The 18,623-nt window shown below is 46.2% G+C and overlaps 1 protein-coding gene across 2 annotated transcripts in view; it reads left to right on the top strand.

Annotated features, from left to right (window-relative positions):
• The window catches only part of LOC119461826 (uncharacterized), a 370,449-nt gene that overhangs the window by 7,046 nt on the left and 344,780 nt on the right, over positions 1-18,623 (top strand). For both annotated transcript variants that reach the window (XM_037723200.2, XM_049672281.1), the window contains exon 3: positions 2,879-3,012. In XM_037723200.2, coding sequence (XP_037579128.2) covers positions 2,879-3,012 — 134 coding nt within the window. The remainder of the gene's footprint in view (positions 1-2,878; positions 3,013-18,623) is intronic.

Genomic DNA, 18,623 nt, shown 5'->3' with positions numbered 1-18,623 from the left:
TAAGGTTTATAGATGGATCTATCTTCCTGTTTTAACTATTTATTCTGAATTTCATTAATACAGATCAAATAGAAAGGAAGTTACGGCTGTCACACAGACCAATTGTATCTTACAAAAACTAATTTCAGAAATTATAGACACACTGTTTATGTTAGATACTCTAGAGAAGGTATCGTGCAAGATAAGACAAGTTGCTTGTTTCTCATTACATTTCTGTAACAATGTATGTAACAATCAAGGTATGTTTTTTGCTCCTGTCCTAGCATTTGTACATTTAAAGATTAATGCTGAAATAAAGGCATGGAATGGAATGGAATGGAATCACTTTGAATCTAATTCAAGAGTTTTTCGTTGTCATCAAATGTCAGATATGTAATAATTTGTTGTGGTAATAAACAATTCGAAATATAAAAAGTACCTCATCTTGTTCCCGATAAAAGTTTAGCTCAGAAACTACTTTGACATCAGGTTTGGGCGAAGCAGTTTGGAAATAATAGTTTTCGTGAAAATATCGTTCGGCTAAAAAGTGCAAAGTGAGAAAAATGAGCCTAATGATTTCAGAACCCGCTATTTTATTTGAAGACCAAAATAATTATTCAGAGTAACTTGCTACATAATTTGGACCCTTCTCTTCGAACCTGCTGCTCTGCGACAATTGCTTCAACTCGTCTTTGCTTCTTTTCAGCTTGAGAGCGGTCGGAATTGTATATTTCTTGCTTAGTTCTTATTTGCGATCTGCTGCACTCGAGGGAATGTTTCTCATGACGTAAACGCGCAAAAAAAAAAAAACCTTTCTAACGCGTGCATTGACTCCGTGTTCGGTTTCTTACTTGCTCTGCGGCGCCGTCTAGAATGCAGCGTTCATGGGCGCGCGCGACGGCGAGCACGTGCACCGTCGCGAGAATTCATTTTCTTCTTTTCTACGGTGGATATTGCAGTCAAACATGATGATTAAAGTTGATGGGGTTTCGCGTGCCAAAAGAAGAAAAAAAATCTGAGCAAACGGGGATAGCCGATATTCTAGCTGACATTAAGCGAAAGAAATGGAGCTGGGCAGATCATGTAATGCGTAGTATGGATAACCGGTGGACCATTAGAGTTGCGCAATGGATACCAAGAGAAAGGAAGCGCAATCGAGGACGGCAGAAAACTAGGTGGGGCGATGAAGTTAGCAAATTTGCAGGCGCAAGTTGGAATCAGCTAGCGCAAGAAAGGGGTAATTGGAGGTGGAGAGGCCTTCGTCCTGCAGTGAACATAAATATAGGCTGATGATGATGACGTACCAAAATCATGCTCTATTATAAGGCACGCCGTAGTGGGGGACTCCGGAATAATTTGGAACAGCTGGGGAACTTTAACATGTACCTAAATATAAGTACACGGCTGTTCTCGCATTTCTACCCCATGTAAATGCGGCCGCGGAAGCCGGGATTTCATCCCGGGACCTCGTGCTTAGGAGCCAAACACCATAGCCATTAAGCAACCATGGTGGGTAAACTTGGTGATGAACTTCTTTAAACATTATGAATTCAAAACAAACAAAATTAGAAAATGCGTTTTTCTGGCGAAAATCTTGATTTAGCCCCGCGTTCCCACTTAAAATATTCTTTGTTCGCCTGTGCGGAAAGCGCAACTTTAATTCGTCCTATAGTATTACATTATTTAAAGCTTAATTTCTTTATTATACGCTAGGCATTTACGTCGCCCCTTGTTTGTAAACGGGCCTTTTCCGTCACGACGCAGGAGCAGTTGCCTCGTTAAATTGCTAAATGTACCACTTTTACTGCTTCTTGGTTGTTTCATGCTAATGAGAATAAATGTAAACTCGATAGAGTTTCCCTAATAAATATTCATTAGTGCCAAATGTAGAGCAACAGTGACGATGTTTACGTTTATTTTGGTGCGGCGCTGCATACGGCACAGGGTATGTGACAGCCACGTAGCTTTTGTCACGATGTAGTGACGATGAGAAAACCGTACAGAAACTGTGTGCCACGAAACTATTGGGCTAACCTTGTGCCACAAAAGCAGGTGACACTCGAAGCACAACGATAGCGGCGAGCCCAGTTGGCGATAGTCGGATCTGCGGGTAAATGCGTCATGACTCGTCGAAGGTTCCAGTGTAATCGCTGGTGCCCGCGTGTCTTCCTGAAAACACTAAGCAATGCTCGTCGCGCATACGATTACATTACGCAAGGTTTGGTGACTAAATTCGAGAAACTTCCGAGACATGCAGGAGCGTCCTGCGCGGACTGATATTGCTTAACGATTCTTATAGGGTGAAAATCGGTCACCGTAGAAAGATTAACAAGTACACGCGTCAATAGGAAGCCTTCATGGTGTGTTCATAGCGTACCTGAAAGCTGTTCTTATTTTTTTTCTCGGTGTGCGTAAGAAAAAAATTTGGCATGTGGTGTACCTCTCAAGTAAAGTCTTTTATTCATATCGCGCTGAATTAAGAGAACTGCACGTGATAGAACGTTTTCACCTTCAATAATGCACAATTGTAATCAGACGAAGAATATATAAGAAAACCAGTTAAGACCTAGGTGAATATAACGTTACGTTTATGTAGGAGGTGAAGAAAAAATTCACGCGGCAAAAAGAAATGAAAGTGGACGAGCACTTGACCTGCTGCTGTTGGAAGCCCATCTTGGGCATTATGCATACGACGCATCACTTCTTCACTTCTACATTCAAAGTTATTTTATTGCAATCGACATTTCCGGCTATTTGATTTATTTGCAACTAAAGCATATCGGCTGCCAAAGATATCTTTCTATCTCTATCGGCTGGTAGAGTTGGGCAAACAATAATTGTGTTTACTCCGTGTTTGCACCTGAAACCCGAATTAACGTTGCCGGTCGCGCGTGCCCAGACACCACGATGCTGAAGGCGCGCATCGAAAACAACATCGTGCACTCGCCGTACCCGAAGCTCGGCGTGCCCGTGTGCTCTGTGTACACGGTCGTCAAGTCGTTCCTCGGCGTGGCCGGTTCCAAGCTCGCGGTGGTGAGTCCGTTCATCGGTGGCGGGTATGGCGCCTTCGTGCATAGCACGAGTAAACGGCTCGAACTTGTACGTGGTTCTGTACAGGGTGTTTCAGTGAACACTCGCAAATATTTTGAAAGGCTGCCTATGGCAGATAGCACAATTCTAGTTCATGAGCTATTCTACTCGAAGAGGCGGACATTACTTGCCGAAAAAATTGACATGCATCATCGACTGACTAGCAGAAATGCAATAATTAAGTTTTAACTTATTACCTTATGGCCCATATTGCAATTCGCAAATTCTAGCCGTGGAGTTCGCTAGGTGGATACATTTGGAACGAATGCTCTGGATGAAACAAGTTTCGAGATATTAATTCCCGAACTTTGCGGAGAAATGCGTTGGAGTTCCACTTACTTATGTGCGTCAATGCATAAAACGACGTTTTGGGAAGAAAGTAACTGCAACGCCAATGCATTTCTCCACAATGTTCGGGAAATATCATCTGGAAACTTGTTTCATCCAGAGCATTCGTTCCAAATGTATCCGCCTTGAGAACTCCACGGCTAGAATTTGCGAATTGCAATATGGGCCATAAGGTAATAAGTTAAAACTTAATTAGTGAATTTCTGCTAGTCAGTCGATGATGCATGTCAATTTTTTCGGCAAGTAATGTCCGCCTCTTCGAGTAGAATAGCTCATGAACTAGAATTGTGCTATCTGCCATAGGCAGCCTTTCAAAATATTTGCGAGTGTTCACTGAAACACCCTGTAGATTGCAGCTGTGGGTACACATTTGCAGAGATACCAATAAATACGTCATGGATTTTCGTTCAGAGCTGTGACTCAAAAAGAGACTTATTGCGTGGAACCCAATGCCGATGATTTTCAATGTAAGCGAACAGCTGAAGGATTCAAGAAAGTTATGCGCTTTATTAAGGTAATGGCGCGCATCACGCGTATATTTGCTTCAGTGATGATATGTCGGTAAGGTTTTTTGTTTGATTGCGTAATTCCCTAGAGAACATAGCCATGAAATAGCACATCTGTAGCGGTAGTACCTAACAAAGACCGACAACACGAACGGACCTCGCAGCTCGGTTGCGTAGCGCCGCGCAGTTTGCGTAGGCCCCTTTGTATCACCGACCACGAGAACGCCCGAGAGAGTCAACGAAAGCCACTCGCTTTAGTATTGCCTAGGCTCACGTAAGTCTTTGAAGGCTCTGAATGGCCCATACCAGACCGCATATCAAATTTCGGTTATGCGCGGGAAAATGTTCATGCCCTCTACGGAGCGTTCTACCGCAAGAATTTTTCACATTGTTTCATTATTAGCAGACATAGACATATTGCAAGTGCCGCGAACCCATGATTTCGGTACGCTGCTAACATTGACTCTCTCGCCACCTGCCCCGCCCTGTCTCTGCAAGCGATATTCCTTCCATCCGTTCCCCCATATCAGAGGATCGCGTTAAGCGCACTTCACGGTCCACATCTTTTCTCTCCCCTTTTTGCCGCGCTGCGCACTTCCAGTGACGGTCTCGCGCGCGAGCACTCGAGCTGTCGCGTTTGTTTCGTTTCGTTCTGTGCACGATCTTGCGAGCTGTGCACGAGAACACCTGCGCTGTTGCCTGGCTGCTACTGCAGTCTGTACCTCTCAGTGCGCGCACGTTTGAAGAGGTCCTTACCGCGATACACCGAGTCGTTGTACCACACTGGCAACCTGACTAGTGGTAGTCAGTGCCGCATGAACACTGAAATAGACGCGCGCGGATCACAGAGCATGATCGCGCGCTTGGACACGGTAGAAAATGACATAGTTTCGTTCTCTGCGCGCAACTGCATGATGTGGGAACAAGCAGACGAAACGAAAGTACATCTCTCTTGCTGCGGTACGAAGTAAAACAAATACACGCAGACAATCGGTTTGTAGGTTTTATTATTCCGCTAAACTTTCATTCGACTGCCGAAGCGACCGAGGAAACAAATAACTGCTGTTGGCTCGAATAATTCTCGAAGTCACGTGTCACTCTTGTGACGTCACCGCAATGCGAACTACGTAGACGCACTTGTGCGATTGACGTCGACTCTCCGGTTAGGAGCGCGGCGCCCGCGAGGAGAGCGGCGCACTATGCAGGGTGTCCCAGCTATCACGCAGCACGATTTAAAAAAAGAGGAACGTCTTTACGCGAAGCAAACCTAGTGCGTATTGTTTCCAGTACAGTGGAGTAGCCGCCAGTAATTTTTTCGTTACTTAGATTTAATTAGCTAAATGTAATTAATTATCTAACTCACGAAGTACTGTCCTAATTATAAAAGTGTCGAGAAAATTGTAGAGCAACATGTAAAACTCTGAATACAGCTTTCTGTTGCTCAATACGTGCTACGTAAATGTGCTTTTCCGAGTGTGAAAGGAGCCTGCGAATACACGCACAATTGCCGCGCGACTGGTCGCTCGAAGCACTTCGCGTGTATTCGCGGGCTTGTTACACGCTCGGAAAAACACTTTTATGTAGCACGTACTGAGCAACAGAAAGCTGTATTCGGAGTTTTTCATGTTGCTCTACAATTTTCTGATTGACACTTTGACAATTAGGACAGTACTTCTCATATTAGATAATTAATTACAATTAGCTAATTAAATCTCAGTAACGAAAAAATTACTGGCGGCTACTCCATTGCACTGGAAACAATACGCACTAGGTTTGCTTCGCGTAACGCCATTCCTCTTTTTTTAAATCGTGCTGCGTGATAGCTGGGACACCCTGTACACGCTTCATTTGAAATTTCAGCTGTTTTCGCGATGCATAGCGGTGTAAACATGCACACGATTTTGGAGCGACGGCGACATGCGACGGCGACGAGCGACAGGTTTTGCCGTGGCTCAGGGCGATCCGTCGCTTGTCGCGTCGCCGGTCTTTGGCCAGCCAGGAAGTGACGCTTGTCGCCCGGAAGTCCACTGGTCGACTTTCACAGACATGGTAGCAACCAGTCCATCCACTTCCATGTGAATTTGCTTTTGCGACTTTTGTGTGCCATGGCAGCAAAAAAAAATATATATATATATATATAGGTAAATCAGCCATCGCTTCGACGCATCTTAGGCCGAAGTATCGGCGTTATGTCGTTATTACTGAGATCAATTGGTTGTTTGGACGTTGTTAGGCGTGAGACAGCACCGAGCCTCGCGATAGTGTGCGGAGTTTTGGTCACCAGATGGCGCCACGCCATTGCGCACTGGACAAGTTTTGAAGTGAGGGAAGCTCAGAGTAAAATTGGTGTTGAAGAATGACTCAGCAATTTGAAAGAAATATTAAGTGGGTTGCGAGAGTTTTCAGGTACAGGGACTAACTGTGTAGGAAAATAACTAGGAAACTTGTCAGCAGGTATGCGACCGGTATAGTGAGCAACATGGAAACATTCTTCTTTCTGGGGTTTTACGTGCCAAAAGAAGTTTTGATTATGAGGCACGCCATAGTGGAGGGCTCCAGATTAATTTTGACCGCCTGTGGTTCTTAACGTGCACTACAACGTAACCACACGGCCGTTATTGCATTGCGCCTCTATCAAAAATACGGCCGCCGCTGGCGGGATTCGATCCCGCGACCTCGTGCACAGCATCGCAACGCCTTAGCTAACTGAGCCACGGCGGCTGGTTAACACGGCAACCAAGAACGTTAAATGCAAAGTCAGAGAGGTTGAGGCAATCTCATGGGTGGCAGCAATGGAAAAGAAATGGCTTTGCAATTTTTCAATTCCTTAAGCATCGCCATGGGTTCCGCCCTCGGCAACCTTTCAGGCGCACACTCAGGATATGCTTCTTGGACTTCCAGCAGATGAGCGAAAGCACGTGCACGAGTGTACATGCTATATGCGCTTCCTTCTATATATATATATATATATATATATATATATATATATATATATATATATATATATATATATATATACATGCATTGCATATTGGCCTATACAGTGTAGTTCTAGCTAGCGCAGCGTTGGTTTCTATAATCGAAAAACAAATCGGGAAGTCAAACATCTCCATATATTGCGCCTCGTACGTACATTTATTGAACGCAGATCTCACAACGTAATACCACATTATGCATTGTGTCCATGCTAACGTTACCCAAGCTGTTAAAAAATGAAAAAAAAAATCGGTCAAAGGTATAATTGTAAGAACTACAGTGTTCGGGTTTCAGAGCTCGGACAACCGAACACCACATATCCTAATATCGTATCTTTCACCTCATTTTTTAATCCATCTTTCTTTCTTTAAACAAAATGGATATGTGCCACTGTCACATAGGGTATAAAAGCCACGAATCAATGTTTATGTGCGTGCTACGGCGCAAGAGTTATACTACGTAAGTGTCGTTCTTGTCTGTGCATGCAGCTCTCCATACCATTATTTTTGCGACAACAAACCAGCATCGTCTTTATCTTCGTGACATCGCTGGGTGCATGGCATCTGGGTGCGTGTATGATCTGGGAGCCTAAAAACGGTGTACTACATAAACATTACATAATTGCACATTCCACAAAAAGGAAATACAGACGATCGTACATATTGCTTTTGTTTGTCTAGCAATGTGATAACCGCTTCATGATAACTTCGCTTCACATCGACTGCATCATGCGCGTCGGGTCTTCATAATATTTTCTTTGCTTTTTCTACTTTTATTGACAGTCAGCGATTGTATACTTCTGAATTACGTGTTACTACTTCTAAAAAAAACTAGCTTAATTGGTATTACGTAGTGGAAAGCCAGTAAAGGGAAGGAAACGGGAAGAATACTACCAGGAAGAAACATACAAAGGACCTGAAACGGTGCTTGCCTAACAACCGACTTTATTTCGCGTAAACCACGTCTCCCATGATTAAATGGAGCACGCGTGAGGACACTACAAACCCCTTCAAGGTAATCACGCTATCTGCACATGACAATCTTTATCCAGAAACTGAAGCTCTTTACTTGTCAGTAACACAGATCGTGCTCTCACGCACTTCTCCGTCGGCCATCTTCTTGGCTTGGGCTCGTCTGTGCCGGTGCAGTACTTTTTGTTATAAAGGCATTCTGTAGCACGTGACAAACTGCTGGATGTGCTGGGTAGTCCCAGCCAGTGTCCCACACACCTCCTGGTAGCCCTGTCCCTGCAGTGACAACACCTGTTCACCGGGCCAGCCGAAGAATCCGAGGACTGCCCCTCTTCCCAAGACGACGTCAGCGACACAACAAAGCGTTATGGAAGGCACTACTACTGCTGCTCACTATACACTACAGAAAGTGCCAAAAGATTTTTTAAGAACGGCGGCAAAATCAACAGCGTCCGTGACAGTGCATAAATAAATGTGGGCAACCAAACGCCATCACGTCTTCCCACAGTTCCATCCTTGAGGACGTCGAAGACTGGTTGGTTCAGTTCGAACGCGTCGCTGATTTCAATGGATGGACCGATGCGACCAAGCTGAAAAATGTGTACTTTAGCCTGGAGGATGGCGCTCGTACCTGGTAAGAGAACCGGGAACTCTTCTCGGCGTGGAGCGAGTTTTGCCGTCATCTAAAGGCAAGTTACGCCACCGCTGATCGCCTAGAACGCGCCGAGCGGACCATTCAGTTGCGCATCCAAATGTCGAATGAAAGCGTAATGATGTACGTTGAGGACATGACGCGCCTTTTTCGTCCAGCTGAGCTGGACATAGCAGAAGATAGGGAGCTCCACCACTTATTGCGAGGGGATAAGGTGCAGCTTTTCGCTGGCCTCGTTAGGAGTCGCCCGAAGACTATGGCTGAGTTTTTAATGGAAGCCGCAACAATGGAAAAAGTGCTTCAGCAACAGTCAGCAGCGTATGACCGGCAAATCAGTGTCGCGTCATCGATGGATCAGACCGGTGCTGCCGGAGGTAGCAGCAACATCGACTCTCTCTGCGACCTCATCCGATCAGTGGTGCGCGACGAGCTCCAAAGAATTCACTGCCCGCCTCAACGTAATGCGGGATCCATATACAGCCTCATCAGGAACGAAGTACAGCATGCTCTGCAAGTCCTGCTTGCCAGTGACGTCATACCACCTGTACTGACGGAGCTCCAGCGCGCATCACGCGCGGAAGCTGCGTGTCGGTATATTACTGCTTCACCGCGCTTCGTGCGCCCCATCCTCACTATACACTTCCATCACTGCAACCAATTCAGCACTTGGAGAAACGGCAACCGCTTCAAAGGAAATCGGACGTCTGGCGCACACCGGACAGGCGACCGCTGTGCTATCACTGTGGCGAAGCCAGACATGTATACCGTGAATGCCCGTATCGCCGCCTTGGACTTCTGGGTTTTGCCGTCGACTTGCCAAGGCTAAGATTCGGCGAAAGACCAAGAGCCATTGACGAATACATGTCTCAACAACGCATGCCACTGCCCTTGCGGCGGCAGTCACGGTCACCGTCTCCGAGACGATTTTAACCAAATTCCCGGAGCTCCCCAGTGGCGGCGCAGGGGCGTTCGCCAAGCCCTAGACGGGAAAACTAATAACAGTGACCTTCGCGGGCGAGGTCACTGATAATCGACGCGAGCAAGGCCTCCCATTGGCGTGACGACGTACCAGCAGCGATTCGATGATGACAACTGAACTCGGAAGCCGACTCTCTTTAGGTATCTGTGGTAGAGCACTGCACGGGCCGATTTTTTCAGCCCGGGCCCGGCCCGGGCCCGTTTTTACGTTGGGCGGCCCGCCCGAGCCCTATCAAAACTTTTATGGTGAGACCCGGGCCCGGCCCGGGCCCGGAAATAATCTACGTTACCCGCCCGGCCTGGCCCGCCACCCCTCTACCTTAGGCCCGAGCCCGGCCTGAGCCCGACTCGAAACCGGCCCGAACCCGGCCCGAGACCGAAAAATAATGTTTTTCAGAGTTGAGATGCCCGAGAATAACTCTCTGCACGTTACATGCACACCACCAGAAAGCCCGAGCCCGGCCCGGACCCGCGTCAAAAAACCCGAGCTCGGCCCGGGCCCGGGTCAAAAAGCACACGCCGTACCCGAGCCCGGCCCGAGCCCGTGAAAAAACTGTTCTACCCGGCCCGGCCCGTTGGCCGGGCCGGGCCGGGCCCGGGCGTTCGGGTAAGCCCGAGCCCGTGCAGTGCTCTAACCTGTGGTGCTAGACGGTCACCATGAAGTCAGTGCGTTATTGGACACAGGGCTGATTACTCGATAGTGAGCCGAAGACTAGTGACACACCTGAAGAAAGTAGTTACGCCTTGGTACGGAACACAAATTCATACTGCCGGTGGACATATACTCACCCCACTTGGTATGTGCACAATCAGAGTTGGCATTCGTCGACTTACGTTTCTCTCCAGTTGCCTTGTACTTCGCGAATGTTTCCGAGACATCATCCTGGGAATCGACTTTCTACGTGAATATGGTGCTATTATCGACCTTCGTGAGCGCACCGTGACCTTCTCGACAGAGAGAACAGCAGACAAAACCGACGACAGCCATCTCAGCACGTTTCGCGTTTATGCCGACAGCATAGTGTTACCCCCGCGTACGGGCGTACGGGCGTTGATGTCGTGTGCGACAAGTTACGTGACGTTGAGGGAGTCGCTGAAGGCAACTTGTCGCTCTTGCTCACACTAGGTATCTGCGCGTCTGGCAGCCTCGTCACGCTTCGTGACGGACGTTCTACGCTGCTTGTGATGAATTTTGAAGTGAAAGCTTCATTAGGCTACGTCGGGCAGCCGTCGGTGACTCAACAGTTTTCACCTTGAGACCTAGAGGTCAAACCACAAGAGAGCATTAAGGCGCGTTTATAGTCAGACGTTATCGGCACGCAGGCGAGCGTCGTCAGACGCCGGGAGCGTCGGAGGGCATTGGCCGCGCGTCCGGTTACGTTGACGGCTCCAGTACGTCGAACCATCGGTCGAACCATAGCCGCTGTTATTGCCAACGTGACATAACGTGTACGGGAGTTCACGCTGCGTCGGTCTATATTTAGGCCTTTAGGGAGCCTTGATAGGAGACATTGCCGCCGTTGCCTGAGTAGAGTCGGGCTCGGCTGCGAGTTGCAACCAAGTCTCACTACTTTACTGATCACCGCAGTGTCTTCATTGGCATAAAAAATAATGAATAAACACTGTATTCATTGCAAAGATGTCTGTATGTCATTGCGAAACGACACCTCGGCCACAGCTCGACAATGGGCCTAGCCAGGGCAGTGAAGCTTTCGCTATCAACCAGTATTAACCAAAGCTAAACAACAGTGATTTTAGTAATGAGCACCGTCTTCACTTCACTTCACTTTACCTTAAAGACACCATTGGAGGGGTATTACATAAGGGGTGGTAAAAAAAAAAACATTAGATACAGCCCGTCATCTTTTTCGTCACACTGCTATCGCTTTCGCCTACCCCATAACGGACATTGCTGAAAGTTTTACGTCTGCATCACTGGTCAATGATCTCCAATCGACACCGGGGGCCGCGACTGCATCATTCGACAAAGTAGACATTAATTCGACTCTCCCGGAGCAACAACGAATAGCGCTGCATGAATGGCTGCTTCAATTCCAAGAATTTTTCGCCTCGTCCTCTAACGTGCGTCAGACGCCCATCACGAAACTTCGAATCGTTACGCAAACCGCCGTCTAACCCATAAAACAACAGCCTTACCAAGTTTCGGCCAAACAACATGACGAGATACATACGCAAGTCGAAGAGATGCTTGAAGACGATGTTATACCGCCTTCCAAAAGTCCCTGGTAATCGCTGGTCGTCCTCGTAAAGAAGAATGACGGAACGCTACATTTCTGCGTTGAATAAAGGCGGCTAAACAGCGTTGACTAAAACTTGTCGCAGTTTCACCTGAAAGGCGAAGCATCAATTGCGATAGCAAATTTGTAGAGAGCTATACGGAGGTTAGTGAGGTCTAGGATTTCCATCAATTTGAAGAGAGAGTGAAATTAGTCAAGAGGAAACAGGCCAACCTAGAGGCAGTAAGGGTAAAAGCAGACCAGTTCAGGCTGGTGCTCGCAAACAAATATGCAGCTTTAGAACAGGAAGATGAAGATAACATAGAGCTAATGAATGAAACCGTAACTAGGCTTATCTCAGAAGCAGCAATTGAAGTGGGAGGTAAGGCACCAAAGCAACCTGTAGGGAAGCTCTCCCAAGAAACAAAGGACTTAATAAAGAAACGACAAAACATGAAAGTGTCCAACTCAAGAGATCAGATAGAATTCGCTGAACTGTCAAAACTGATCAACAAGAAGAAAGTAAGGGATATTCGAAATTATAACGTGGAAAAAATTGACGAAGCCGTAAAATATGGACGCAGCATGAAATCAGTAAGAAGAAAACTAGGAATAGGACAAGGCAAGATGTATGCACTGAAAGATAAGCATGGTAATATCATCAGCAATTTCGATGTCATAGTAAAAGCAGCAGAAGAATTCTATACTGACCTGTACAGTAGCCAAAACAGCCAAGCTACTTCCATTCGAAATAGTGATGAACCGGATACAGAAGCTCCTTCTATAACTAGCGATGAAGTTAGAAGGGCCTTGAAAGACATGACCAGGGGAAAAGCGCCTGGAGAAGATGGAATAACAGTAGATTCATTCAAAGATGGAGGAGATATCATGCTTGAAAAGCTTGCGTCCCTTTATACGCAATGCCTCACAACTTCAAGTGTACCAGAGAGCTGGAAGAACGCCAACATTATACTTATCCATAAGAAGGGAGACGTTAAAGAATTGAAGAATTACAGACCCATTAGCTTGCTTTCAGTATTGTATAAAATATTCACCAAGATAATTTCCAATCGAATCAGGACAACACTTGACTTCAGTCAACCAAGAGAACAGGCTGGCTTCAGGAAGGGATATTCCACGATGGACCATATCCATGCCATCAATCAGGTAATCGAGAAATCTGCGGAGTACAATCAACCTCTCTATATGGCTTTCATAGATTATGAAAAGGCATTCGATTCAGTAGAGATATCAGCAGTCATAGAGGCATTGCATAATCAAGGAGTGGAGGAGGTATACGTGAATATCTTGGCAAATATCTACAAGAATTCCACAGCTACCTTGGTTCTCCACAAGAAAAGTAGAAAGATACCTAAGAAGAAAGGGGTCAGGCAAGGAGACACAATCTCTCCAATGCTATTCACTGCATGCTTAGAAGAAGTATTCAAGCTCTTAGACTGGGAAGGATTAGGAGTGAGGATCGATGGCGAATACCTCAGCAACCTTCGGTTTGCAGATGACATTGTCCTATTGAGCAACAATGGAGAGGAATTACAACAAATGATTGAGGACCTTCACCGAGAAAGTGCAAGAATTGGGTTGAAGATGAATATGCAGAAGACAAAGATAATGTTCAATAGCCTGGCAAGGGAACAAGAATTCAGGATCGCCAGTCAGCCTCTAGAGTCTGTAAAGGAATATGTTTATCTAGGTCAATTACTCACAGGGGACCCTGATCATGAGAAAGAAATTTACAGAAGAATAAAATTGGGTTGGAGTGCATACGGCAGGCATTGCCAAATCCTGACTGGGAGCTTACCACTGTCGTTGAAAAGAAAAGTGTACAATCATTGCATTCTACCGGTGCTAACATACGGGGCAGAAACTTATAGGTTAACAAAGAAGCTCGAGAACAAGTTAAGGACCGCACAAAGAGCAATGGAACGAAAAATCTTAGGAGTAACGTTAAGAGACAGGAAGAGAGCGGTGTGGATCAGAGAACAAACGGGGGTAGACGATATTCTAGTTGACATTAAGCGGAAGAAATGGAGCTGGGCAGGCCATGTAATGCGTAGGATGGATAACCGGTGGACCATTAGGGTTACAGAATGGATACCAAGAGAAGGGAAGCGCAGTCGAGGACGGCAGAAAGTCAGGTGGGATGATGAGGTTAGGAAATTCGCAGGCGCAAGTTGGAATGCGCTAGCGCAAGACAGGGGTAATTGGAGATCGCAGGGAGAGGCCTTCGTCCTGCAGTGGACATAAATATAGGCTGATGATGATGATGATGATGATGATGATACGGAGTAATGATAGTAGCTTTATCAGGTGTATAACCTTGGACATGCAGCAGCACCGGCAACACGCAGAACTGTTGTCGACGCCGTCGGCGTTTTGCCCGCGTTCGCACAAAATGCGTACGGCATTGGTGACTGTTGCCGGAGCCTCTGATATAAATAGCCACTTGGTGCCGCAGCTAAACATCGCCTCCCTTCCCTCCCCCTCCCCCCCCCCCTCCCTGCCACGGCCTTTCGCGTGTCGGAAGAAGGCGCGTTTGTTCTGCATATATGGTGATTGTAAAGGAGAAAAGAGACGCCTACTTCTGCAGCCCTTAAGGGAGCACGGCGCAGAACGCGCGTTTTATTGCGAGAGCAATTATATGGACACTCCAAAGCAGATTTCTGCCGTCGGCGTCGCCGTCGCCGTTGCCGTGAGGTTCCGTATGACGTCAGTGGAGATGAAATCGTCGCCGCCCGCCGAACGCTGTATGTGCGAGTGAAAGGGCGCGAGGGACGCGCGCTTTCACGGGGAGTGAACGCACGGCGAAGAAAAAAACGCGCGTTCTGCGCCGTGCTCCCTTAAAGGCTGCAGAAGTAGGCGTCTCTTTCACTCGCACATACAGCGTTCGGCGCGCGGCGACGATTTCATCTCCACTGACGTCATACGGAACCTCACGGCAACGGCGACGGCGACGACGACGGCGACGACGGCGGCGACGCCGACGGCTGAAATCTGCTTTGGAGTGTCCATATAATTTCTATCGCAATAAAAGACGTCTATCCACTGCCCCGCATCGATGATGCACTCGACAGACTGCGACGCGTCAAGTATTTTTCATCTATAGATTTGAAAAGCGGGTACTGGCAGATTGCAGTCGCTGAACGAGATCGCGAAAAAAACTGCCTTTGTTACACCAGATGGCCTATATGAATTCGAAGCGCTCGCATATATATATATATATATATATATATATATATATATATATGTGTGTGTGTGTGTGTGTGTGTGTGTGTGTGTGTGTGTGTATTAATGTATGTATGTATGTAGATGTATGTATGTGTGTATGTATTGCCGAGAGCCAGTGAGGAAATACTAGTCCAGGAGACACCAAATGTTGAATGAAGGCTCACTAAGCTTCAACAAAGTCACTCAATCACCAGAACAGGAATTGGCCTCCCTGGTGCAGTATTCGGCCTCACCACATAACTCTGCAATTAACCCATGATTCTCAGTCCCCAGCGGCTGCGGAGCACCTGACCAAGGCAGCGGTCAGACCTGCGACGCGGCAGAGGGTGCTGAGAATCTCTGGGCCGGACAGGCCGCCACTGGAAACTGAACCAAGCAACATCGAACACGCGCACACTCTCGAGTGAGGCTAGCTTAGCAGGGCTGAGGAATTATCAGGCATTGCCTGGGATATTATTGGCCTTAGTGAGATTAGAAGACCTGGTGAGGCTCATACAGTGCTGACTAACGGCCACGTCCTCTGCTACATAGGTCTTCCAGATAAGAGAGAATTCGGGTAGGATTCCTAGTCCATAAGGACGTAGCTAGTAACATTGAAGAATTCTACAGCTTTATTGAAACGGTAGCATTCGTCGTAATTACGCTGAATAGGAGGAATAGAATGCAGGTAGTACAATCCTACGCCCTAACCTTCAATCACGATCATGAAGAAATAGAACAGTTTTATAAAGATGTTGAATTAGGGATGGGAAATGTGCAAACTCAGCATACTGTAGTCATAGGCGACTTCAATGCAAAACTGGAAAAAAAGCTAGCTAATGAGCAAGCAATTGACAACTACGGCATCGATTCTAGGAACGCTAGAGGAGAGATGTTGGTAGAGTTCGCGGGAAAGAATAGGTTCCGAATAATGCATACGTTCTTCAGGAAGCGCAGCATCAGGAAGTGGACCTGGAAAAGTCCTAATTGAGAAACAATGAATGAAATAGATTTCATACTCTCTGATGATCCCAGGATAGTGCAGCATGTAGAAGTACTAGGTAGGGTAAAGTGCAGTGACCATAGGTTAGTTAGGTCTAGGATTACTCTCAATTTAAAGAGAGAAAGACTAAAATTAGTCAAGAAGAAACAGGCCAACCTAGACGCCGTAAGCAGACCAATTCAGGCTACAGCTCGCAAACAAATATGCAGCTTTAGTACAGAAAGATGAAGAAAATCTAGAGGTAGTGAATGAAACAGTAACTAGGCTGATCTCAGAAGCTGCAATTGAAGTGGGAGGTAAGGCACCATGAAAACGAGAAGTGAAGCTCTCCCAAGTAACAAAGGACCTAATAAAGAAACGACAAAGCATGAAAATGTCAAAATCAAGAGATCAGATAAAATTCGCTGAACTGTCAAAACTGATCAACAAGAAGAAAGTGAGCGATATGCGAAATTATAACGCGGAAAATATTGAGGAAGCAGTAAAATATGGACACAGCATGAAATCGGTCAGAAGAAAACTTGGCATAGGATAAGGCAAGATGTATGGACTGAACTACAAGCCGGGTAATATCATCAGCAATTTTGTTGACATAGTAAAACCAGCGGAATAATTCTGTACTGACCTGTACAGTACCCAGAGCAGCCAAGCTACTTTCATTCTAAATAGTGATGAACCGGATACAGAGGCTCCTTCTATAACTAGCGCTGAAGTTAGAAGGGCCTTAAAAGACATGACCAGGGGAAAAGCTGCTGGAGAAGATGGAATAACAGTAGATTTAATCAAAGATGGAGGAGATATCATGCTTGAAAAGCTAGCTTGCGGTCCTTTATACGAAATGCCTCACAACTTCATGTGTACCAGAGAGCTGGAAGAACGCCAACATTATACTAATCCATGAGAAGGGAGACGTTAAAGAATGAACGTTAGCTTGCTTTGAGTACTGTATAAAATATTCACCAAGATAATTTCCAATAGAATGAGGGCAACACTTGACTTCAGTCAACCAAGAGAACAGGCTGGCTTCAGGAAGAGGTATTCTACAATAGATCATATCCATGTCATCAATCAGGTAATCGAGAAATCTGCGGAGTACAATCAACCTTTCTATATGGCTTTCATAGATTATGAAAGGGCATTTGATTGAGTAGAGGTACCAGCAGTCATAGAGCCATTGTTTAATCAAAGAGTACTGGAGGAATACGTGAAAATCTTGGCAAATATCTACAAGAATTCCACAGCTACCTTGGTTCTCCACCAAGGTAGTTTCTTCTAAGCACTGCGTGCTTAGAAGAAGTATTCAAGCTCATTGACTGGGCAGGCTTAGGAGTGAGGATCAACGGCAAATATCTCGGCAACCTTCCGTTTGCAGAGGACATTGTCCTATTCACCAACAATGGCGATGAATTGCAACAAATGATTGAAGACCTTAACCGAGAAAGTGTAATAGTGGGGTTGAAAAATAATATGCAGAAGAGAAAGATAATGTTCAATAGCCTGGCAAGGGAACAAGAATTCAGGATCGCCAGTCAGCCACTAGAGTCGCTAAATGAGTACGTTTATCAAGTTCAGTTACTCACATGAGACCCTGATGATGAGAAGGATATTTACAGAAGAATAAAACTTGGTTGTAATGCAAACGGCAGGAATCGCCAAATCCTGACTGGGAGCTTACCATTGTCGTTGCAAACACTGTACAATCATTGCGTTCTACCGGTGCTAATATATGGGACAGAAATTTGGAGGTTAACAAAGAAGCTCGAGAACAAGTTAACGACCACGCAAAGAGCGATGGAATGAAAAAAATGTCAGGCCTAACGTTAAGAGACAGGAAGACAGCGGTGTGGATCGTAGAGTAAACGGGGATAGCCGATATTCTAGCTGACATTAAGATAAATAAATGGAGCTGGGCAGGCCACGTAATGCGTAGGATGGATAACCGGTGGACCTTTAGAGTTACTGAATGGATACCAAGAGAAGGGAAGCGCAGTCGATGACGCTACAAAACTAGGTGGGGTGATGAAATCAGCTAGCGCAGGACAGGGGTAATTGGAGATCGCAGGGAGAGGCCTTCGTCCTATGGTGGACATAAATACGGATGTGGCGGCAGCTGCTGCTGCTGCTGCTGCTGCTGCTGATGATGATAACTATATTGCCCGGATGAGTCAATGGATCATGATCGCCGTCTGGCAAGTCACATGATACGTTGAAAACTACGCTGTGCCGGCTGCCACACACTGGGTATAGAACCGCGCTAGTTACGTTTAATTACACAAAATCTTAAGCGTCCTTTTTAGGGCATATGACATATATGCAGAGTAGTTCAGCGTGCACAGAAATACTCAACGATGCAGTTGCCAAGATGATATTTTTACGTGATTTTTTTTCGAGCTCCGAAAAAGCCTGATATATTAAAAAGACAAAAATGACGTAAATGCGCTTTTCCTGTCTGGATTCGAGCGCGCTGCTGTCTAGATGCATAAGAGCGGAGTTACGCTTTCTTTCATTGCTTCTTTGTACTTCACGCGCTTTTTTGAGAACCCAGTAAAAAAAGACAAGCATTCCAGATGACGTCCCCCCCCCCCCCCCCACCCTTCATGGTAGAGCATAATAGGCACGACGTCGCAGCGTAGTCCCATTAACCATGGCCATATACGT

The sequence above is a fragment of the Dermacentor silvarum genome, chromosome 8, assembly GCF_013339745.2.
Source record: "Dermacentor silvarum isolate Dsil-2018 chromosome 8, BIME_Dsil_1.4, whole genome shotgun sequence".
Classification (NCBI taxonomy): Eukaryota; Metazoa; Arthropoda; class Arachnida; order Ixodida; family Ixodidae; genus Dermacentor; species Dermacentor silvarum.
Note: the sequence above shows the minus strand (reverse complement) of the source record. Positions and strands in the feature narration are given on the sequence as shown.